The sequence below is a fragment of the Myotis myotis genome, unplaced genomic scaffold (assembly GCF_014108235.1).
Source record: "Myotis myotis isolate mMyoMyo1 unplaced genomic scaffold, mMyoMyo1.p scaffold_m19_p_12, whole genome shotgun sequence".
In the NCBI taxonomy this organism is placed as follows: Eukaryota; Metazoa; Chordata; class Mammalia; order Chiroptera; family Vespertilionidae; genus Myotis; species Myotis myotis.
Window position 1 is genome coordinate 72,256,225 of NW_023416316.1, and position 24,138 is coordinate 72,280,362.

Consider the following 24,138-nt stretch of genomic DNA (forward strand, 5'->3'; position numbering starts at 1 on the left):
GCTGTAGCTAACGGTGGGCCATGAGCCCGACACCCTTAGGCAAACCCTTCCTCTCTCTTCCCTGGAGAATCAGAAGGAGCCATGCTAAGGGAGTTGGGGGGGGGAGGGGTTGCTGGGGGAACCAGGGGCGGGAGTGGGGGGGGAACCAAGTGGAAGCATGCTATAGGCTTTCCATGAAAAGTTTTGCTTTCCTGATAAAAGGGATAGTAGTTGCCGGCACAGCACCCCTCCCCCTCTCATTTGCTATGTTGACCATGAAGGTGATCCTGGAACTGTGGTGGCCAACATGTGGCCATCAGGTGGCAAGCATGAGGACAAGAGTGGACGTGCTAGGAAATGCAGAGTGGGGAGGTAGAAAGCCCTAGAGCGCTGACTGCATTGCTCAGTCGCTGAATCAACCCCTTCCTCCAGAGCAGTGATTCTCAACCTTCTGGCCCTTTAAATACAGTTCCTCATGCTGTGACCCAACCATGACATTATTTTCGTTGCTACTTCATAACTGTCATGTTGCTACTGTGATGAATCGTAATGTAAATATCTGATATGCAGGATGGTCTTAGGCGACCCCTGTGAAAGGGTCGTTCGACCGCCAAAGGGGTCGCGACCCACAGGTTGAGAACCGCTGCTCCAGGGGCCTTGTTAGAAGAAAGAAAAAAAGCAAGCCTCCTCGCATGTGCCGGCGTTAGCTGTCTCTTCTGTGACTTGCAGCCAAATACATTCCAGAGGGAGCCAGGTGCCTTTCCAGTCACAAGATGGCAGCCACCGAGGAATGGGGACATGGAGCTAGGAATTTTCCAGAAGGAGAGGAACTCCTGTGATCCTCCCCCACCCTCGCACCCTGGTGAACACATCCAAGAATGGCAAGTCCAGGGAAGCGTGCAGAGAAGTGGGGTTTAACCACAGCTAGCCATAAACCTGATGCATTCCATTTGGGGAGAAGAAATGCAGGGCTGGTCATTTTAAACAAAAGGTTGTTAAAACCAGGAGACTTTGGAGAGCAAAACCTTTTGTTTGTTTATTTTTGTTCCTGGTGCGGTTTATTACCTCTTAAAGGGGAATGCTGTTAAGTTGAATACCTCTGAGAATGACCATCTGTCCCATGCTCTGTAGGACCACCCTGGGAATATGGGCAGTCTTGTCCCTTCATCTCCACAAGCTTGCTGGTCGGTCTGTTCATGAGTCACAAATCGAGATTAAATGGCTACTGTTAACAGCACAGTGTTCTATGTACCCCCCGGGGCCAGGTGATCCCTTATCCTTAAAGGCACTTACTGATGCAGATGAGCACTTCCAAAAATTCGGAGAATTTACGTTGTCAGAGACCCCCTCGGAAGGTCTCTGCCCCATAAAGAAAGCTGGAGCAGGCGTGCCCTGTGAACAAAGGTGGTGGGTGATACAGACTGTGGCCGCTGAATGCTTCTTTACAGCCCAGGGAGCACAATCGGTGAATTCATTCGTTTAGTTCATGCATTTGCCTTCTGTTTACACTTGAAACAGACTTGCCAGTTGTTTGCTGAGCTAACAAGCTCTGCCTTCATTATAAGCCATGAGTAGCAAGTAATAATTGAAACTGTGTTTGGATTTCAAAAATACAATAAACCTAATTAATTCTACGCTTGGTGATGTGGAATTTCTAGTGACTGACTTGAACTAGGCTGAAACGTATGTCTTTGCCCTCTCCAGTTAAAAATAGTTTGCTAAACCATTTTACAGCCACAAACAAGGCTGATAGTAGAATTTTTCATAAGGAAAACTAAGCAAATCAAATCCAAATGCTTATGAGGGGTCAGGTTGCAAAAATAAATGAGCCGATTGGGCAGAGCATCCTCTGTGAAAAGCTTGGTTTTCTCTGCCTACTGGTGATGGAGACGGGATTTCACTTTTCTCTGAATCCTGCGAGAGGAAAGGGGGAGTGAGCACGCACGTGGTTGTAAATGACATGTGGACTCAGCCAGTGGCGAGGAGACAGGAGAGAGTGGTAGAGAGCTGAGCCCATCTAAAAGGGCCAGCAGCCACTCAGCTAAGCTGCTACATGGGATTGTGGGCCTAGGATGGCCAGATTTTCAGATTTTCAATGTGATTTGAAAATCTGGATTTCTAGGTAAAATCTTCCCACTTATAAACTTTGGCAATGGCTTTTTGTTTTTTAAGTTAATGCTATGCAGCCACCACAGTGAAGATCCGTGGCTCTCTGGACCAGCACCATCAGCCTCACCTGGGACCTGCGTCGAAAGGCGGATTCTCAGGTGCCACTCAGGCCTACCAGTCAGAGTGTCTGGAGGTGGCGGCCCAGCAATCTGTTTAACAAGCCCCCCCCCCCCCCCCAGGTAGAATTTCCAGGTTTAGCAAATACAGCAACAGGCAAAAGTGGCTTTATAGTTGTTCGTATGGAAAAAGGCATGCAGGTTATGATCATTACAGCAGCTTCATTAACTGTGTTTCACAGGAGCAGACACTGAAAAAGTATTTGTTGTCCGATTGCAATTCAGATTCAGTTGGTGTGTTAAGATTCCCAGAGCGCCACACTCCACGTGGGCGGGTGCTCTCAGCTGTGGAAGCGACCGATGCCCCCTCCCCAGTTAACTGTCTGAGTGCTTTTGGGGAACTTTTATTTTCTCTAGACGGGGAACATGGGAAAACAACTGGTGGATCTGGAGAGTGCATGCACTGTGTTTCAAAGGAGCCTCCGAACCACCCCATCTTACGGAGGGCAGTGCAAGCTGCCCCATGTGCCCCTTCGTGAAGCAACGTTCCTAGCTCCCACAGGGCCACACCCGGCAGACCTGGACACACAGCAGCAACCAGCGGGGTGAGCTGTTGTGGTTCTCCGTCGTGCCACTTGATTGCTGTTCTGGGAGTGGAGCAAAACTCATTATTTTATTAAATGAAGATTTTTCCCTGTATCACAGAGGAGGCTGATTTTATTAGCTCCTGTTATGGGAGTAGACGTCATCGCCCTGGCTGGGAGGACAGCAGTGGGCTGAGGGAATGGAGAGCGTCACATTTTGTCATCCAGGTGCTTCGGGGGGGCCGCCAGCAGGTTTTCAAGGGCAACCATTCGCCAGGAGTCCTCCAGATCCTGCAGGAAGCGCACAGCTCTCGTCATGGGAGAGGCAGTGGTGACTCGGGGGACATGCGCAGCTACAGCCAATAGTGCTCACAGAGTGTGGGTACGGTGTGTCCCTGCTGTCCAAACCCCCAGAGTGCTCAGCAACTTCAAAACAAAACAAAGCATTGTTTCTTGGTTCTATACTGTGAGAATCCAGACTGCGTGGGCTGAATAGGCCCCTTAGCAATGGTTCTCAACCTTGGCTGCACATTAGAATCACCTGGGAATCTTTTTAAAATCCTGATTTCTGGGCCTCATCCTCCGGAAATTCTGTTTCTTTGTGATGGGGTGAGGCCACAACATTAGTAACAAAGAAACAGAATTTCCGGAGGATGAGGCCCAGAAACCAGGATTTTAAAAAAATTCCCAGGTGATTCTAATGTGCAGCCAAGGTTGAGAACCACTGCCTTAGAGAGAAAGGAGTCCCTATCAAGTTGAAAATCCAATCAGGTACTGTTTTTCCCCTCTGATGCTTTAGCTGTAAAACCTGAGACATCCACTTGCAGCTTTATTCAGCTTTTAGATGAGCATAACCACCCACCACCTTCCTCAGGCAGGGCAGCCAGCGAGGTGCAGCCAACACCTAATAATTCGGTGCTAGCGCCGCCTCCAAGTGGCACGCAGGGCTGAGGGCTGTGGACAAGTTGCCTGGGGGTGCAGAAATCAAGTGCCCACTGCTCTTCCAAAGGTGGTCTCGGTTTTCCAGACCCTCACCCCACCTGCCTTCTCATCGGGAGGAGGCCAAAGCTTTGCTGATCAAAGGCCTGGTAACCTCCAGCCAGCTCCGGCTGTGGTGTGGCTTTAAGGAACAGAGGTCCGAGGCCATGGCTGGTGGCTTCCCTTGGGGGGTGGGGGGACTCTGAAGGCGGAGCTCCTGGGAAGCAATGCCCCCCCCCCCCCCACCATGGGCAGCAGCTGCCATAGAGGGGTGGAGCCACAGGTCTAAACCCAGTGAGCCCTGCAGAGTGGGTCTGAGTAAAGCTTCAGGGTCAAGATTGCGTGAGTTAAAGTACTGGTTCCTTTAGTTGTCAGCTGCGTGATCTTGAGCTGATTACTAACCTCGCTGTGCCTCACTTCTCACCATCTGTAAAGTGGCGATGATAAAATCTATCTCCTGAGGTCATGGGTGGGCTAAATGAGATGGTGTAAAATTCAGTGCCTAGCGCAGTCTCTTGGACAGTGTGAGTCTTTAGGGGGAGGGCGGGATTGGTTGGAGCCTGTGAGTGGAGCCGGGGCTCCTGCAGCCACTCTCTGCTGCAGTCACACTGGCGTTCTAACCCAACGTTCACTCAGGCAGATGAGTAGTAATGCGCTGCCTATTTGCTACTCAGGATTTTCAAAGAAAAACTTACACTAACTACTGTTACCGTGTTCTCTCAAACCTAAATCCCCATGTTGATCAGGTGTAGTAAGTTTTCCTCACGTTTTCAGAACTGGTTTCCACAAAGGAACATTCCATCTCCTAAGGCTGCAGTGTAAAGACCAACTCTGTGGCCACCACAGATGCCAGATGGGCACATGAAGGTGACCAGTCCTCCAGAGCAGTCAGAGAGCAGAGGGCGCAGGGGCCCTGCCAGGTCCCCCACGCCAGGCCTCTGCCTCCGGACAAGGGATGCATGCCCACCATCAGACTCTCCAGGGGAGGGGGCGGAGATGCAGGGGCGGACCGGCATTTGGTTAGGTCAGTGGTTCTCAACCTTGGCTGCACATTAGAATCACCTGGGAATCTTTTCAAAATCCTGGTTTCTGGGCCTCATCCTCCGGAAATTCTGTTTCTTTGTTACTAATGTTGTGGCCCCACCCCATCACAAAAAACAATTTCCTGAGGATGAGGCCCAGAAATCAGCGTTTTAAAGAGATTCCCAGGTGATTCTAATGTGCAGCCAAGGTTGAGAACCACTGGGCTAGGTGCTGTCAGGTTTCATGCCACACCCCGTGAAGAAAAGAGGAAACCTGTTCTGAACCCAAGGGAGGGGAAGGGCATTTGCCCCCCCCCCCCCCCCCCCCGTTCAGGTTGCCCCAGGCGCTGGGAGCCTGCTCTTCAGGCGTCCAGATTAAATGAGCGCGGAATGGAGTCGTGCCTGCAGCGGTTGCTCTCAGAGCCATGAGACCCTTAGAACTATCCAGGTTGACTCTGGAGGGAAAGGAGCCTCCGTCTCCACGTTTTTTGGTTTTCCTTCCTTTCTCTAATCATTAGTGATGGGACATGGGCTTCATGTGCCATTGAAATTGAGAAAAACTCTGAACCCACAAGAAGTTCAAGCTTGATGATGAGTCTGTGTCCTGGCCGCATGTCGCAGGGACTGTATAACAGTGACTCTGCTCCTGAGCGGAGGGGTACCGGCTCCAGTATGATGGGAGGGGTGGCCCAGGGCTCTTCTTGTCCTAAACCAAAAGCCATTTCCTGTCCTCTGGGACCCACCACAGCCTGTAAGTGCTGAGCAGCAAGATGGCCCACGCTGGTCATGTCTCCCTGGACACAGCAGACCTCACGCCCAGCCAGCCCCTGCTTAGGGTCCGGTGAAATTCCCCATCTCCTCCAGACCGAACCCTCCCCAGGGCTGCAGCCGCCCCTTTCTGGTCGAAGCATCTTTTAAATGAACCCACACAGCCTTCTCATCTGGGGGGCGGGGGGGTGGGGGAGGCAGCTTTCAGGAACAGTCTTAAGAAACCAAAAATGATATCTGTCATCTCGGAGGGGCATCGTTTAGAAGGGGCTTGTGGGGAGGCAGCGCCGCTGGTGGTCTCCGGGGCGGGATGAGAACACGTGCCGCCTGCAGCCGCTCTGCCCCTGGGCCCTCCCCCACCACGTGTAGCCACAGAGAACGTGATGGAGAACACAAGCGAGAGGGCTGGCGCTTTCTGCGAGTTGAAAATATTTCCCTGGCCATCTCTTATTTGGGAAAAATGATAAATTCTGTGATAGAAAAAAAAAGGGTTATTCTAGTGATTACCTTCATCCTCTGTAATGATGATGAATCGACAATTTGGCATTTTTAGAGGCAGTTGACACAGGCCCTTTCAGGGGGGAAAAGAAAGAAAAAAGGCAACCGGTTTTCAACCGGGCCCTGTCAGCCTGAAGACGGATGAGCTGTGGCTGATTAGGGCCATGAATAGATGCTGAGAACTCGGGTGCGTGAGGAGCCAGGGGTGAGACTTATAAATCAAGGCTGAGGTAGGCGTAGAAAATTCTAAGCCATTCCTTCTGCTCGGAAGGTAGGCATGAAGTAGGTTCCCTTTGGGTAAAGGAACACTTAATATCACTCCGTGAGGTGAACTTAGGAGCTTTATACTTTTCTTTACTCACTGTTGAAAAAAGCAATTTAAAAATTCTACTTACTGTGAGAAGTTCTGATATTTAGGGTTAAAAGGAGAGGAGGAAATTCTCTTTCAAAGAATATTCTATTGGTGCTTTTATGTCAGAACTAGAGTCCTGGTATACGACATTCGTACTCTGGGGGACCGGGGGAGGGGATCCCTCAGCCCAGCCTGCGCCCTCTCACAGTCCGGGACCCCTCGGGGAATGTCCGCCTGCCCCCGAGGCAGGAGAGGCTCCTGCCACCGCCACTGCGCTCACCAGCCCTGAGCCCGGCTTCTGGCTGAGCAGCGCTCCCCCTATGGGAGCACACTGACCACCAGGGGGCAGCTCCTGCATTGAGCATCTGCTCCCTGGTGGTCAGTGTGCATCATAGCAACTGGTTGTTCCGCTGTTCAGCCGATTTGCATATTAGCCTTTTGTTATATAGGATTTTGTTAACAACCCTTGAGAAAGGTTATCAAAACCTCGCTGTGTTTTTTGTTTTGTTTTTTTTTAAAAGATCTCACATTTATTACTGAATCAACCTTCTATTTCAGGGGGGGAAAATCAACAGAGCAAAATCACAAGTTCATTAATCTTCCAATTAAAATGCCCCAACTGTCCAGACAGTAGCATCTTTTCAATCATTTAAGGGTGCAGGCAACCCGGATACAGCATAAATATGTGAGCCATCTCTCATGTGTGATTCCTCATAGGCCCAGTTTGGTTCTTCTCCAATGTCTCCTCTTCGAGTTGTACCTGATTTTATTACCAGTTTTCATCCGAATCTATTGGGGATGGGCCGAGTGTGCTCTTGTTTCTTGGCCAGGAACCTCTTGATCCTGAAAGTCTTGTGGGAAGACGTGGTGAAGGAGAAGCGAACGTGCACACCTCGATGGGGGAGAGAGAGAAGGAAGCTCGCTCCGTGTTTTAATTTAGTTTTAAGCAAGAAGCCATTTCCTTCAAAAGAAACTAAAACCTCAGAACACCCCACAGGGAAAGCCCAACCTGAGGGCAAACTCCACTGCAGGAGGCGTTGGGGTCTGGTTCTCAGCTGGGAAGTGCCTTTTCTCGTGCTTTCCCACTGACGGCGGGAGGGTCATTCACGCCCAGTGGAGTGCCTTCCTTCCTCTCCAGAGGCTGCGGTCCTTGTCAGAGGACAGTGGCAGTGCACTGACCCGCCGGGAAGAAAGGACGAAGGACGGACGGCACGGGGGAATTTAGCTGGGGTCCCAGCAATGCCAGCGCCTGTCCTGAGCCAACCCGCCACCCCAGCCAGGGCTATGTCTCCAGGCTGCGGGCCGTGGGAAGGAGGTCTTGGGGTGGGGGCAGGGGGAGACTGCTGCAGGGAGAAGCCCACACAGCTGCAGGCCTTCAGGCCGGGCCACCCTGATATTTGCATAAAGGGCCTTGGAGAGGCTTCCCCACTGGGACAAAGCAGTGAGCGGGTCACCAGGACAGGGCAGGCTTTTCTTCAGAACAGTCCTAGGCTTGGGTAACCTTCCTGCGTGGAGCCCGCAGGTCAGCCCAGCGTCTCTGTAACCCGCACCATCGGGGTCTACCAGCAGGCCCTCCGGATGCAGGCTTGTCTGTGAGCCTGTGTGAGGCCTGGTCTTTCTTGTGTTTTGTTTTAGCCCAGAGGGTGAAGTGCTGCCAGCGTTATGTCTGGAATGTTATTTACTTGGTGCATGGCTGTGGCTTCTCTCTGCAGCGCTGCACATGCCGGAGCCGGGCTCACCGACTGACGGGCCAGGGTGCAGCGGACGCTGTCAGCTCCTGTCCTCAGTTCTCTCCTTCCCTTCCTTCCTCCCCCGCTCCTTCCCTTCCTTGCTTCCTCCCCCCGCTTCCTTCTTTCCTCTCCCCTCCCTCCCTTTCTCCCTTCCTTTTTCCCTATTTTTTTCAGAATCAGTGCTCTGAACTGCTATGGGTGCCCCATGTCCTAGATGCCCCCACTGCACTTTTATTATCTGGAGTTTCTGGTGGATTCTGGCGAGAGCCTGGCAGACGCTTTTTCATCTGCGTGTCTGCCCTGTTATTATTTCACATAAAAGCTGTCTGTTTTGGCACCCGACTCCGTGATTTCAGTTGTGCTCTCTGGGCTGAATGGGTGATGTTGTGCAAGAGAAACGCAGGTGGGGTGTTCTCTCCTGGTGGCCGTGGGGGCGGAGGACAGAGCTGAGCAGTCCTGGCTTGTGTGGAGCCCACATGATGGCTCACCCACCCATGGCTTTTGAAGGAAGAAACCGGTGTGGACGGTTTCTTGATTTGGGAGGTTTCACAACTGTTTTTGTTCAGCTGATGGAGGAGAGGTTTGTTAAAGAGCAAACTCTTCATTAATAAGGCTGTAAACAAGCTGTGGATAATGAGGGCTGCCGCAGGTGGGAGCACAGGGATGCTCTGCTGGCCTCCTCGCTCCAGCCTCCCTCCCTCGCATTTCTTGTGTGCAGTTCTAATCGTGGTGTTTTGAGTTTCAAAACAAAATATGGAAAATGAGATTAGATAAATCTCCCCGGCTGGTGCCAGCCCTGGGGCCGTTTGCACACCTGGGTGGGTTAATTCCTTCCTCTCTCTCTCTCTCTCTCTCTCTGCATGATTTTTTATGCCATGTGAATAAGTAAACATCTAAGATAGGAGATGATACCGCTTACAGTCTTTGCCTTACAGAGACTCCACTTTTATCTGCGTGTCTTGGCAAAGTCGCCCATCATGGCACCTGCTAGTTTGTTAATGCGGTAACAGCCCGTCTGAAAGGGAAACTTTGGGTTCCCTGCTTCCCGGCTTCCCTGCCCTGCATGACTCCCCAGTCTGCTTGGAAGCCGCGGGGTTTGGCTGCAGGGCCTTCTTTGATCATCTCTTGACAGCACGGGCTGCGCGTTCTCACACCTGCCCTTTCTTGTCCAGGTTCCTGAGTAAACGCTCCCATCGCCTCGTAGTGTCTTCAGTGTGAACCTGGGTGCAGGGTACTTACTACAGGCGATGGGTTCCATGGCGGAGACAACCGCTTGGCACCCACGGCCCCTGAACCGCCGCCAGGAGTGTAAACGGCCACTTTGTGTGTGTCTCAGAGCCTCGGAGCTCGGCCCTTCGGTCATGACCGAGCATGCACACGATAACAGCAGGCTTGGGCGGAGGGCCCGCCCGGCAGCCGCCAGGACAGGCTCTAACAAGACTCTGTTTTCTCCCCCATCACCCACAGCCCACACATCGTCTTCCTCTCTCAGAGCACCCTGGCCGGAGGGAGCCACCTCTGTGGGACCCGGCTCTGCCATGAAATTGCTCACGCCTGGTTTGGCCTGGCCATCGGGGCCCGCGACTGGACGGAGGAGTGGCTGAGTGAAGGGTTTGCCACTCACTTGGAAGATGTATTCTGGGCCAAAGCACAGCAGGTAGGTTTACAATGACCCCACACATGTCACTCCCTGGAGTCAAGTTCTGTTCACAGTCACTCCTTCATTCAACAGACACGCACCGAGTGCTCACGGTGCAGTTGGCAGCTGGGAGGGGGCTGTATGATGGAGGGGCAGTCCCTGTACCTGCGGGGACAGAGCCAGAGGAGAGAGAGACGGCATCCTCCTCCCCATGTCAGGGAGGGAGCACTGCGAAGGAAAGGCAGCTAGGAGAGCAGGGACATGTGAGCCAAGACCTGCAGGAAAGGCCGTGCGCCAGCTCCTCAAGCTCCTCTGTGCTGTGGTGGTGGCGACAGTGACTGTGTTTTGTTCAATAGTGAGATTGAAAGTTAAATCAGACGTCAGAATCTCAGATGCCTGCTGGCCAGGAAGGAGTGAAGCGGTTGGCGTTAAAGATTAGGGAGTGGTGGGAACTGGTCCTCAGCCCTAACCACTGTCATGCTGCAGGGAGGGCTCAAGAGAGCCTAGGCGCCTGGTCTTTTTAGAGAAAGTTACAAATTTGGGTTTTTCTGTGAAATTTATTAACTTAAGAAATATGTAAACTGACACACCCAGAGGCCAGACCTGGGCAGCATATTCCCAGGACCACCATTTGAAGAATTGGCCGCCAGTTCCAAGGAGGACATGGCAGCGAATCTACTTCCTGCTTCCTTTCTAGTGTCCAATATTTGGTCCCTTTTCTTCCCCTTCCATTTCCACCCCTTCCATTTCCTAAGTTCCCACGATTGTGCACACCTGTATGCCTTCGTTCAGATTCCTTCTCATGTTGGAATCCCATTTGTTTCTCGCGGACGGGCTCAGGGTCACGTTCTCTGGGTGGCCCGGCCTGATGGCTCTATCTTCTAGGAACTACAGACGCTCGAGTGTTCGTATAGGGTGTCCCAAAATTCACGCAAGATTTGAATTTTGCGTGAGCATTAACAGCAACAACAACAAAAAATAAAAGCCTAATTTTGCTTGGTTTATTGAATCAGAGTCTAATATCTGTTGCCCTTTGATTTCAATCCATTCAATTTGATAAGCATTACCAAGTACCAATGATGGCCAAGAGCAGGGACAATGAAGACCAATGAAGACCACGTCTTTGCATATGTGCCAGCAAAGCCGTGGAGGCCATTTACCCGATGTGCTATTCCATACATAACCCTATACTGTATACTTTATGAATCAATAAAAAATTTACAATTTTTAATTATAAACCTGTGTTTTCTATCAAAATTACTTCTTGTGTGAATTTTGGGACACCCTATATTAACTCACCTCTCTTTCCCCACTTTCTTCTTCTTCCTCCCTTCCTCACAGCAGACTGCGACCTCATTCAGAGCAGGGCTGTGTCTTGCTCAACCTTCCACCCCTGTGGTGCTGGCAGTGTGCACATCTGCGTCCCCTGCCAGAGTCCCAGGAAGAGGGGCCAACAGGGCAGATGAGGGGAAAGTGGCTGCATTCCAAGTCTGACCAGGCTTGGAATCCCAGCTCTGCTGCTCGCCAGCCTCCCTGAGCCTTAGTTTCCCCATCTGTAGAATGGGTATGAGGGTGCTTACCCTGCAGGTTGACTAGCATAATGTGTAAATGAGCCCAGCACAGTGCCTGACACATAGTAGGCGTTCGGCCAAGGCTAAATAGGTTTCATATAAGTGTGCTTCCATGCTGAGGCAGTCATTCAGAGTTGTGCTACTCTTGGTAATTGCGGGTATATTTCAGGCATCAGATGAGGATTTCTCTGTCCTTCTGTCTTCGGCATCCCCAGGGAGCACTCCCCGCCACCCTTCCCCTGCGGGAACTCCTTACTGCCCTGAACGCCTCTCCTCTCCGCCAACACAGCACAAACCTGGCCTGGCTGCAACTCTCAGCTGCACCCCTTCCCTGTGCGCCGGTGCTGATCTGCAGGGAGAATGGAGAGTAGGACACAGCCCTGCTCTGGAAGAGGGCAGAGCCTAGTTGAGGTGATAATAAAAGCACACAGGGGAAGGAAGAAGAAAGTATTTACAAAAGAGAGGTAATCACCACACACTGTGCAGCCCAAAGGTGGGCAGGCCAGGTGAGCAGATCGCGCAGTCCTGTCTCAGGGGGTGACTGCTGTCGCCAGCTCAACAGGAAAGGAGGAGCTGAGGCTGCTCTGTCCCTCCCCTGCCCCTGGCCTGGCGTGAGGGCAGCCCAGCTCAGCCCCTTCCGGTGATGCAGTAACTCCATCCATCTGGGAAAGCACGACCCCCGAGGCAGAGTGGCCAATCTAGCACCGAGTTTGGAAATATTTCCCCAGCACGTCCATCACTCTGACCCCTTCCGTTGAAGGGTGAGTGAGACAGCTGGTGCTGGTCCCTGACAAGTGCCCATAGCAGGCCTTCCCGGCGGGAGAGGGTGCTCAGGGCAGGGCAGGTGGGCCACCTCCCGGGCTCCCAGGCAGCAGTAGGGTCCCCCGGTGAGGAGCGAGTGAGGTCGCACAGGCAAGCGTGGCAGAGTGGGGGGTGTGAAATCCCTGGGCAAGGAGACGGAAGTCCGCCTTCCGCTCCGAGTGGCATTCTGCGGGGACAAGTGAGTTGAGTCGGATGCCAGATTGGACCGCACACTTGTCATCAGCCTGGATAAAGTCTAACTCTCACGGGGGTCTTAAGCAGCCTGCAGCCAGGACAGCACATCACAGACTAGAGGCTGGAACAGACCCGTTTTCTTAGTTTTAGAGGCTGGAAGTCCAAGATCAGGGTGCTGACAGGCCTGACCTCTGCCTGGCTGGTGACGGCCACCTGCTCACGGTGCCGTTGGTGCTACTGTGGAGAGAGCCGTGCTGGTGTCTCTTCCCTTCTCAGAAGGACGCCAGTCCTATGGAACTAGGGCCCCGCCTCCAGGGCCTTCTCATCCTTATCTACCTCTTTAACAGCCCCATTTCCAATACAGTCACATGTGGGGTTAGAGTTCCACTTATGAATTTGGGGGGAGGGAACATAACTCAGTCCATAACAACAGGACATACAAAGTCTGTAGGTCAAGCATGTCAAACTCAAAGGCTAACACGGGCCAAATAACCAAGGTTTAAGTTAATGTGGGCCGCAAAAAAACAAAAGCTTCCATTTTCATAGAAATGTAGGTTTATTTCGATAGAGACATGCTGAATACAGCTGATTGCAGGTGCTGAAATAAATGAGTCATCGTTAACATAAAATAATAGAACATTTTAATAAAAATTAATATTTTTTTCTTGAACATTAACTTACCAGACACTGAATAACTGCACAAATTAATAAGCATAACGCAAATAAACCTATTTTTCTTGTTCTCCAAAAGCGAAATATTTCCTGTTGCACACACCAAACAAGTCAGTCCAAGACGTATGACGTGGCCATCGGCTGCTAGAATATTCGCTGCTAGTATTAGTGGAGAGAAGTGGTGCGCCTGCGCATAAGGCGCGTAAGGGAAATGAATGCAACATGATTATAGTAATCAGTTATTAGCGAATGTTGTAGTTCGTTATTAATAATTATGTATAACAGGATATTGTAACAATTAAGTTAGGAATTTTTTATTAAAACGTTTCTTACATACCGTTATATTGGCTGGGCCGCAAAAATATTTGTTGTGGGCCGCATGCAGCCCCTGGGCTGCAAGTTTGACATGCTTGCTGTAGATCATCTGGCCTCTGCTGACTGTTTGGCACCTGCCCTCTCCGATGCAGCCCCTTCCTCGCTGGACCACGTCCCTGCCGTTCCCTAAACACATCAGGCTCTTTCCAGCCCCCAGAGCCTTCTCTCTTCCTGCCATTCCTGCTTGGGGCCGGACTCCTGCTTTCCCTGGAGACCAGCTCAGGCCCTACCACCCTCCGAGGAAAGCCTCCTACCCCCCTGGTTGGCCAGGAGGCATTTGGCTTCTTCCTTCAGGGGGTGTTCTTATTCCACCCCCCCTTTACCCCCTGCACCCGCCAGACTCCATGGGGTAGGGGCTGTGTCCTGATATCCCCGGGGCCTAGCAGAGACTCTGCAAATGTCTGTTGAATGAACCCTTAGAGACCTTTTATTTCCGGAAATGCGTCCAGGTACTGACCTAGTCCCTCCCTAGGGGAGGTTTTGCTGCCTCCCTTAAGGAGGTACAGGAGTGAAAGGCTGAGGGACCAGCAGGGCAGGTGCAGGCCTCCCCCCGACACAGTGCGCAGGCCTGCACTGTCCTGGTTATAAGCAAACAGAACCATCTGGGTTGCATTAGCAGGCTCCACAGTAAACAGCCCTTAACAAAACTGGGGGCTGGGGACCTTCCCCACCCCGTGCAGAGACACAAAGCAGGAAAGGGCTGAATGGCATCCCAGTGAAAACGGCCCCGAGGGAAGCCTGCTCTCTCCAGGGCAGGGTGGGTTCCTGGACCAGGGGTGCCTCCCGAACAGGCAGCCAGACAGGGAACGGCTGGTTCTTCCTCCAGCGCCTAAGAGGCCCTGGGCTCCTGACCTGTTCGATGGGGCGCAGGGGCAGCAGGAGGCCTCCTTTGCCACCTTCCCTGAAATAAAGCCGCTGCCGCCCAGGCGGCTCTGAGCTTGCGCAAGGGCAACACTGACGGTGTTTTGTGCACGTGTGTTTGTGTCTGTGGCTTAAGCAGCTGGCCCCCCACGAGGCCCAGGAGCAGCAGGAGCTGCGGGCAAGCCTGCGCTGGCGGCGCCTTCAGGATGAGTCGCGGAACTCGCCCGAGCAGCTGCAGGTGCTGAGGTAAGCCCCGCGGATCCCTCCGCCTCCCCCTCCCTCCTCCCCCTCCCCCGCGCTTCCTTCCCCCTCCCCGGCCTCCTTCCCTTCCACACACGTGTAGGCCTTGCATCAAATCTGCTGTGTTTCCTTTTTAATTAAATCGGGCCAGGTTAGTCATCCTCCCCGGCATGTGATCCCCCAGGATGGGATTGTTATGCTTCAAGTGTTTCAGGGTGTGGATTTGGACTTGCCTCTGACATTTTCCTGGTGTCTCTCTTCAGGAAAAAAACGAGCATAAGGCCATTTCCGGGACCAAATTCTTCCTTTGAAGTTCTAATAGTCACTTCACCTGGTGGCTGGGGACTTGGGGAAGGTTGGGTTTGGTAGCCTGGCAGGCAGTAACCCTTTAAAGCCAAAGGGAAAAAGCCCTGTAGGAAATTATTGATTCCTAAGTGTTTAGTGGTAGCAGATGTCTGTGTCAATGGGGGCTTTTGTTTGGGATCCGTCTGGGCGGGCGGCCACGCCTGGAGGGAGCGCTCTCCCAGCTCCTGAGTTCTGTCTGTAGACTGTTGGGGGCTTGTAGGATTACCTCTTGCCTTTTTGCCATTTTTGTCCCTCTCTGCTTTGCTGGTTTTCTTCACTTCTCTGAATAGTTATTTATCTGAAACCTCCAGCCTAGGCCCCAGGAGCACTGCGTTGCTAAGGCAACATAAGCTCTCACCCTGCCCACTCTGGGCGGGCGCCAAGCCTTTGGAATTCTCCGTCAGACAGGTGGGAAGGCAGCCATCCAGGAGTCCCCACTTAGATGGCAGCCCCCAAGCCCGCGTGTTCTCGCTGATTTTAGGTAAACACCCGGCTCCGGCTCCGCAGTGACGACCAAGTGGGAGGGAGCTGTGGAGCCAGCCCAAAGCGGGAGGCTGGCGCTTCCCTTTGCTGTGAACGCCTGCTCGAAGCTCAGGGCTGCCCTCAGCTCCGACTCCTGCATGGTCAGGAGAGCCGAGCCCACCAGCGACCCTCGCCTCTATTCACTGGGCTGGTGGGTGGCTCCACCCACATGGACAGGGCCCAGCCCTCAGGAAGCTTCCCCTTAGGGGGACCCTGCCACGTGCACAGCAGGTTGCAGGTGCTGAGAAGTGGGGCAGAGGGAGCCCAGTGATTTCTAGTGAAGGGTCGGTCGTGCCTCTGGGGGAGGCTCAAAGGCCTGAGGCAGGAAAGGGCGTGGCATGCTGGTGCAGAGGGCAGGGGGGCAGAGGGACAGAGGGAGGTCAGGGAGAGCAGGCAGGAGCGGACCCAGAGCCTTGCCCCAAGGGCCTTGAGCAGGGAAGGCGCCCTGTTGCTGTGCTGACTGCTGGGGGGGGGGGGGGGAGTGTAGGCTGCTCGCGGAGGGAAGGCTGTAGTCTGCACAGGAGCGCCCGGTGGTGGCGTGGGGGGCGCAGGGAGCAGGCCTGTTTGCACACGTCTGCACACGTCCTGGCAGGTCTGGGTGAAAGGACTGTGCAGAAGAGGACGAGAGTGGCTGGCATGATGTCTAGGCTTTTGCCTGAGTGGCTGATGGATAATGAGGGATAGCAGGCACGGCCTCTGAGAGGGGCGGGCTTTGGAGGGAAGGATGAAGATTCCAGCTTCACATGCATTCAGGTGGATGCCCAAGTAGCTGTTCAATATTGAGAACTCGGTGGGTCCACAAGTCAGGAGCTCATTGGAGAGATTCCAACCTTTGGCCTACAAAGACTTTAAAATCTGAGCACCTTGAAATCACCAGGGAGAGAGGAAAGTGAGAGAAGAGGTTGGGAGGAAGGTTGGGGTCAGGGGCAGGTGGTGGGGGCGGGATAGTGTAGAGAAAACTCAGACACCAGAAGCCAGGAAAGAGTGAAGAAGGCGGGAGTGGGTGTGGGATGCTGCTGAGGCCATGTGAAAGGGAGGGAGAGACGTGACCTTTGGACGGGACCACACAGCGATGCTGTGGTCTTGACATGCATGCATTTATTCATGGGTGGGGGAGAGCGGGGCCAGATTGGAGTTGGTAGGAGAGTGAGTGGGTGGTCCGGAAGGGGAGACAGCACGTGGACTTGGTAGGGAAGCTGTGCTTGGAGGGGAAGCTGTGAAGGTCAGAGAGGCTTGCTTGGGGTGGCTGTGCACCCGGGTAACTGTGCCAACCCTGTCACCTCTCCACTCAGCTTCTTCATTCCCCAAGTGCCCGGCTTGCGAACCCTCAGCCTGTGCCCTGGGAGGTCAGCACCGGTGAGGGGACCTCATCTCCGTGGCGCTGTGGCCAGACCAGCTCTGGTGGCCACGGGCTTTGCCTTCTTGTATGGAGCCGGGAGGAAGAATACGCTATATGTATCTGTTTACTGGAAGGCTTACGGTGGCATTTATTTTTCTCTGCCTTCATATTCAGGAATTATGTTTGCCTGAATTTAGGCTAAGAGTCCACCCTTCCATGGACACAGAGAACCTAGAGCAGTGATGGCGAACCTTTTGAGCTCGGCGTGTCAGCATTTTGAAAAACCCTAACTTAACTCTGGTGCTGTGTCACATATAGAAATTTTTTGATATTTGCAACCATAGTAAAACAAAGATTTATATTTTTGATATTTGTCTTATATATTTAAATGCCATTTAACAAAGAAAAATCAACCAAAAAAATGAGTTCGCGTGTCACCTCTGACACATGTGTCATAGGTTCGCCATCACTGCCCTAGAGGTTACTGAAGGGACAGGGGGAACCAGAATTGTAAACATCTGTTCTCAGACTTTGTTTCGTTTCACTGTACAAATAAGAGCTTGGTAAAGAAGTCTCTTAAGCAACACAGGGACCAAAGATGCTGTCTTGTTTTTTCATTTAAGATATCACATGGTCTTGAAATGATGGACCGAGCACAAGGTAGCAGCCTTCATTTCTGTCTTGATGTGCTCCTCCACGCTACCAGGTGCTGAGGGAGCTTCTCCCCACCTCTGCAGCACCTTCCACCCGCCCACCTCCTCCCAACAACACTTCCTCCCCTCGGCGCCTGTGTCACAGGCTCCTTGCTTTCCTTCCGCCTCACTGCCGCGCCTCTCAGGCTCTGGGCTCGCTGGGGTGGCTCGGGCTCAGAAAGACTGAATGAGGGGCAAAGCCAGCACAGCTGTCCTTCCCTGGACCATCTCCCTGCCGTCAAGGAACTCGATGTCACTTTCCTTGTGTGGAAATAAAAATATCCCTGTATCTTGAACTGAGGGAGGACATGAAGGTCAGCATAAAAAAAAAAGTAGCCTTGGACCAAGCATCTTTGTCTTTGTACACATGAGCGCATAGCTATGGGCAGGAGCATGGGAGGGTGAGGGGAGGGGGGGAGAAAGCAACATTGTGTTGGTTAGATACTGGAGTGCTAGCAACGCGAGAAGAGAAAAACTAAAATTCTGTTTGGCGCTGACCTGCTAACTTCAGTCACTGATAGGAACTGGTATCCGTTCCTGCCTTCCACGTACCCAGTGGTGAGCTGTGGGTCTCAGCAGCTGTGTCCTGGGTCGGCGTGGCGGTGAGTTACCTTGTTGCAGGAGTTTCAGGCGCTCCCAGCCTCCTCAGCCTGCCTTGGCTGGGGCGCCTGCACTGTGACTGCAGGCTGTGGAGGCGTGGCCATTTGCTCAGACTTTCAAAATGCCAGGGGTCACATTGCTGACTCTGTGCCTTTTCTCCTCCGTTAATTATTAAAGATGCCTTTCCCGTAGGCAAGACCCCAGCGGCTCTCTGCAGACTCTCCCTCATGCTCCCTCAGCCCTGGCTGGGCTGACCTCATCCTGTCCTGCTCTCCCCTGCCTGGCCGCCACCTCCTCACTCCCTCCGTCGTCACCCCACCCTCAGCCAGGGAGGCATCCTGACTCCGCTGGGGAAGATCGGGAAGTGGGGGCTTCTAAAGGCTCCGCTGCCTGGCTGCCTGTCCCCAGGGCCCGGCTGGACGCTGGCCTCTCTAAGTGCTGTCCGTCGGAGCTCTGACGGGCTGGTGGATGGCAGAGCTATAGTGGCGGGGTCAGAAGAAATCTCTGTTGGTTTTTATTGTGATTTATTATCATGCCCCCTTTTTTCTGGATTCATTGTTAAAGTCACGCTCGTGCTGAGAAAAACGTTAAAATATATCACGTTGAGGAGGCACTCGATGACCAGCCCCCAGTCTGATGCAGCTCCTCCAGCTGCTGCCACCTCCGGCCCTGAAGTCCTAGGGGAAGGAGGCGCCTGCCCTCCCTCCCGAGTGCCTCAGCCCTGCCCACCAAGGTGCCCGTATAGCAGGAGCCCGAGTGTGTCGCTCTGTTATGGCCAAAATGAAGCGTGCGCCCCGAGCTCTGTGGCCCGCACACGCCCGAGCTCTCTGTTCCGTGACGCTGGGCACTGGGACCTGTGGGCGGCCCTGCCAGGGGCCAGTGGGTTGGAACATTCCTATCCCTCTCCCTTCCTCTGTCTCTAAATAAGTAAAAACATGTCCTCAGGGGAGGATTTTTTTAAAAGTCCATGTGTGAACCTTCTCTAATATAATATGCATGACGTTTTCACCTCTAAAGTTTTTCTCAAGAACATGGCAGTCTTTTCCCACCCAGGTGTGGAACCACGTCCATCGTGGCCCTCAGGCCTGCCTCAGGGAGGAGCGCCGCCCTTCACGGCCTCCTGTTGCTGTTACATGCCCACCCCCAGCTCAGGCTCAGGCTCCTCCAGCCTGAGGCCTCAGGGCTCCCCGCAGCCTTCCCTCAGTTGCCACTGGCCCAACTCTCCCTCCCCCTTTGCCTCCTGCCCCACAGGGGAAACAGCCATTGGCCTGCTGGCCCTTTGAGTCTATAAATGCCTTAGCGTCCACACCTCCCCTGACCTCCCAGATGCCCGAGTGCCAGCCTGCTATTAGTTACAAATACAGCTCTAACTCTAGAGGCGAAACTGGAATTTAAATGTATGTCTGTATTTAAAACCCACTGTCCCTGAGGAAGAAGAGAAGGGAAGGAATGGAGGGTCTGTGTACACAAGTGAGGATGCATCACTGTGGACAGAGACTGGGGCCACGAGCCTAGGGAACCTTTTCCTGAGGTCACTGTGCCCTGTGAGCACAAGATTCTGTAACTCATTGTAATTCCTGTTTTATTGGGCCCCTCTGTGTTGTTTGGTACCAGTGATGGCTCTTGCTTTCTGGGGATTTCTGCCACCTGGCTGTCAGGCAGCCCCTCCCTGGTTCTCCTTGTCCCCCTCTGCCATCCTTTCTCCGTCTCCTTGGCCGTCTGCTGTCTGCCTGCCTGTCTGCCTGCCTGTCCAGAGTTGGTGTCCCCGGAGGTCTCCTCTTGGCTGTGTATCCTGATGGGGTGGTCTCATTCACACCCCTGAGTTAGGTGGGGTTCCCAGATAGACCCTCAGACAAGACTCATGAAAGAGATTATGAGGAAGTATTCCCAGGAGGAGAACATGGAAAGGGGAGTGGGGCCGAGGGGGAAGGAGGCCGCTGGGTGTCAGGACAACAAGTGAGTCACTGGGATTGCTCTGGAGGCATCCCCGTCGGGGCAAGGGGCTCGGAGTGTGTGACCCTTGCCCCTGGAGAGAGGCACGTTCCCAGGCACTGCTGGCTCGAGTGTTCCCAGGCAAAGCAGCCTCGGGCAACCCGAGGGCCTCAGCTGACAGTCATGGAGAACACGCCAAGAGCTCGTGTGCACACGGGTGATATAAGTCCCCAGGATACAAGTCGGTCAGGGGCACTGCTGGCCACACCGCCTGTCTGTGCTGGAGGCTCCCAAATGGCCAGCCCAGCCCAGCTCTCTCTTAAAGATCAGATGTGATGCTTACCTGCCCGTTTGGCATCATCACAAGTATCGCACACTAGTAATCCCCTCTTCCCATCCCATCTGCTCACCTCCTCTAGTGAGGACTCATAGTAGAAACCTGGGGGTCATCCAGCTGTCCTTTTCCCTCCCCTTCCCTCCCCTCCCCTCCCATCCCCTCCCCTCCCATCCCCTCCCATCCCCTCCCCTCCCCAGGGAGGGCTGATGCCATCACTGTGAACTCACCTCATACGATTCCTCAAGTCCCCGCCCCTCACACGACTGGCTCTCTGCTTAGGACCCGATGGCTCGCATGCAGCAGTCCAGCAGCCTCCACATTGTTTCCTACATTTAATCTTTCCCATCAAATCCACCTTCCGCACCTCCACTGGCAGCTCCACCTAAAACAGCTTATGATTCTGCCACCTCCTTGCTGAAAACCCTCCAAAAGTTTCCCCTCATCTCCAGGAAAAGCCACGCTTCTTAATATAGGAAGTAGTCAAGGTCCCCCACCCCATCCCTCCTACCTGTTGGTTTTGTTTTTTTCAGTTTCTTCTCTTTGCTTCCCCCTCCAGCCACCCCAAAGGGTTCATAGAACCTTATTGCATGGGGTTGCCAGGGCTGGCAAACAAAATACCGCAGACAGGTATGTGGCCTAAACAACAGAAATGTGTGTCCCTATAGCTCCAGAGGCTAGCCGTCCCAGGTCAAGGTCCCGGCGGGTTTGGTTTCTTCTGAAGCCTCGCGCCTTGGCTTGCAGAAGGCTGCCTGCCCGCCGTGCCCTCCAGCGGCCTTCTCTCCGTGTGAGCACCCCGCTACCTCTCCCTCCGCACTAATCTCCTCTTATGTAAGGACACCAAGCAGATTGGATTACGGCCCAAACCACTGGCTTGTTCTCGCTTAGCTACCCCGTCACAGGCCCTGTCCGCAGGGCAGCAGCATTTGGGGTGTTGGGCTGAGGACTGCGACATAAACATTGTGGAGAAATATAATTCAGCCCTAACACCTCCTGTCTGCCTGTTCTTTCCTACCTCCTTGCCTTTCCTCATGGTGTCTTTAGGATGCTCCTCCCTGCTGTGCAGCTCCAAGTTATCACGACTCAGCCCACATCCCCCTGCCTTCCAAACGGCCAGGCCCGCCCGCCCCGGCGGGAGAGGCTGGGACCCTCCTCCAGCCTAGGCTCTGCGCTTCTCCATCCTGATCTTGCTACGTTCGTGGATAGTTATCTTTAGAATGAGACAATACTAAGTTGCCAGCATTCATCCATTTTTAACCTACAAAAACAGCACGTCTGCGTCTGAGCTGACGCATCTCTCCTCTGACCCAGCTTTTCGAAGCGAGGGACTGTGTCTTCCTTACCGCTGAGGGCCACGGGGCGTGGCACTGAGGGGCCCTCGACACTGTGGCAGCAGTGGATGTTGTGTGCAGCGCGGTCTCTGTCTGAGGTGCTTTATGTATTGTTCGAAGAGTTGAAATATTGATCACAAAACGTAGACAGATCCCCGGCTGTGTCCTCAGAGTTCTGAGAAGCTAGAGCTTAATGCTGGTGGGCTTGTCAGAAAGGGCCGCTGGGAAGCTGTGAGGCTTGAGCTGGGGTGGTGAGGAGGAAGAGCACTGAGCCCGGGGCGGAGGCGGAGGGCAGGGAACCCAGAGCCAAGCCTGGCAGGCGTTCGTGGTGAATCGATGGTGGAAATGGGCAGTGAATGAGAACGGGTTTCCAGGAGAGGACGGCCATGGAGAACCCGTGAGACGGAGCGAGACAGGAGGGCCAGGCTGCACAGTGGAGTTCCATGGGCCGTGGCTGTGCAGGCAGCGGGAGCTTCTCTCAGTTCTAAGAATGACGTCATAAAATGGAGCTCTGGGGAGAGTACCCCGACTTGGCCTGACACGTGATCAGAGACTGAGTCTAGAGGCAGGTGGACGTAGGGGGCTGTTTTGGGTACCAGACCTGAGTCTGGAAGAGCCCGAGACCCCTGGGCTGGCCTCAGGTGCCGACGGGCCTCCATTCGGGCTGCTCAGACCTCGCTGGGGCTTCCGGGACGTGATGGAGGGAAGGAGCGACCACAGGGAACCGGCTGGACCTGTGGCTTTGTGAGATTTCACAGGGCAGGAACCCAGCGCTTCTGAAGCGAGGCCTGGCTGATCTGCCTCGTGTTAGAGAAACATCCCCAGAGGACGCAGGCCTGACCTCTCCCAGAGCCCGCGGTCTTCAGTGCCAGCCCAGAGAGGGTGTGCGTTCAGATGGCCTGCCTGGCACCCAGCTGCTGGGCGGGAGCCCGTTCTGACTCCACCATAAGCTGCGTGGCCTTGCAGAGTTTCCCAGGCGCCGAGCTCCTGTTCCTCTGCGGGTGAGGGTGAGGGGTGCCTGTGGGGAATACGTGCAGATCACTCAGAACTTGGATGCGGTTGGATCGGTGCATCCAACATGGCTGAGTGCTGTCAATTCCCTATGGTTGGGCCAATAGTAAACACTGAGTACGTGTTAGATACTGCCCTCTAGGCCCTCTGGCTCCAGTTACTGTTGCCCCAGACGCAACAGAGCACACAGGACGCAGCCCTACAGTCAGCCGTCTCCCTCCCAGCTGTCTGGGTTCCTCACCGGCCTGTCCTCCTCTCCCCGGGCTCTGAGCCCGCCAGCCATGTCTTTTACTGCTGCCACCCTCCCCTGGCCACCGCGGAGGCCCCTATGCCCATCCCTTTACCAACCAGAGCCTAGAAGCACCCACCTTTCCTCCTGACAAACACGATTGGCTAGTGTGTTCAAAAAGTTAATTTTACTAAGAAATTAAAAGGACATTTTTTGGGCTGGCTGGTGTGGCTCAGTGGTTGAGTATCAACCTATGAATGAGGAGGTCATGGTTCAATTCCCAGTTTGGGCACATGCCAGGGTTGTGGGGGCGTGAAGGAGTCAGATGATCCATGATTCTCTTTCATCATTGATGTTTCTATTTCTCTCTCTGAAATCAATTAAAAAATATTTTTTTTAAAGAAGGACATTCTTTGTAGGTACAAGAATGCTTGTCCTATATAATAAAAGACTAATATGCTAAGTGTCTGACTGTTCGTTCAACCAGTCGCTATGATGCACACTGACTACCAGGGGGGTAGGCACTCCATCGGTAGGTTAGCTTGCTGCTGGGGTCTGGCTGATCGGGAATGGGCGAGACGGGCCGGACATGCCCTGGAGCCCTCGCGCGGACTCTCCCTGGCTGGCCAACCTCCTGCGATCCCTCCCCGGCCAGCCGGCCAGCCCAATCAACCCTGATTGGGACTGGGTGAGATGGGCCGGACATGCCCTGGAGCCCTTCCGCAGTCTCTCCCCAGCCCCAGTCATACACCGGTGGGGTCCCTCAGCACCAGTGGGGTCCCTCAGCCTAGCCTGCACCCTCTCACAATCTGGGACCCCTTGGGGGATGTCAGAGAGCCCGTTTCGGCCCCATCCCCACAGGCCAGGCCGAGGGACTCCACTGGTGCACAAATCTGTGCACTGGGCCTCTAGTTTACAAATGAGAAGAATGGGATTAAAAGCAAAAACAAACCCCCCAAAATCTTGAATGTTAAACAAAGATGCTCAAACTGATAGCCTGAGGTAAGAGTTACGTGAGCAATGTTTCTAAGACACACAAGATCCTTCTCCTCTCCTCACTTCTGGTCTAATCTCTGTGTGAGGCCACCCTGTCCCCTCGGGTGCTGCCCTCCACAGCGTCCCTGGCTTCTGAGCAGACTCTGACCACAGCCTGAGAAGAAAAAGCTCTTCCCTGAGCTCCAGCCATGGCCTGTGCAGCTTCTAAAGCGACCACGTCCGTCTGGGAATTCCTGCCCTCCACCCTGCACACCAGACTGGGGTCCCCTCCACCTCCTTCCGTGGCTTTTACGTTTGAACTGCACATGCTGGCTAGC

The 24,138-nt window shown here is 53.7% G+C and overlaps 1 protein-coding gene and 1 pseudogene across 3 annotated transcripts in view; one reads left to right on the forward strand and one right to left on the reverse strand.

Annotated features, from left to right (window-relative positions):
* LOC118667637 (aminopeptidase O (putative)) overlaps positions 1 to 24,138 on the forward strand; it is a 319,523-nt gene that overhangs the window by 167,433 nt on the left and 127,952 nt on the right. For all 3 annotated transcript variants that reach the window (XR_004971349.1, XR_004971350.1, XM_036331403.1), the window contains exons 6-7: positions 9,604 to 9,793; positions 14,390 to 14,496. Coding sequence is in view for 1 of the 3 variants with exons in the window: in XM_036331403.1 (XP_036187296.1) it covers positions 9,604 to 9,793; positions 14,390 to 14,496 (297 nt within the window). In the remaining 2 variants the exon portion in view is untranslated. The remainder of the gene's footprint in view (positions 1 to 9,603; positions 9,794 to 14,389; positions 14,497 to 24,138) is intronic.
* LOC118667668 lies at positions 6,992 to 9,394 on the reverse strand (annotated as a pseudogene).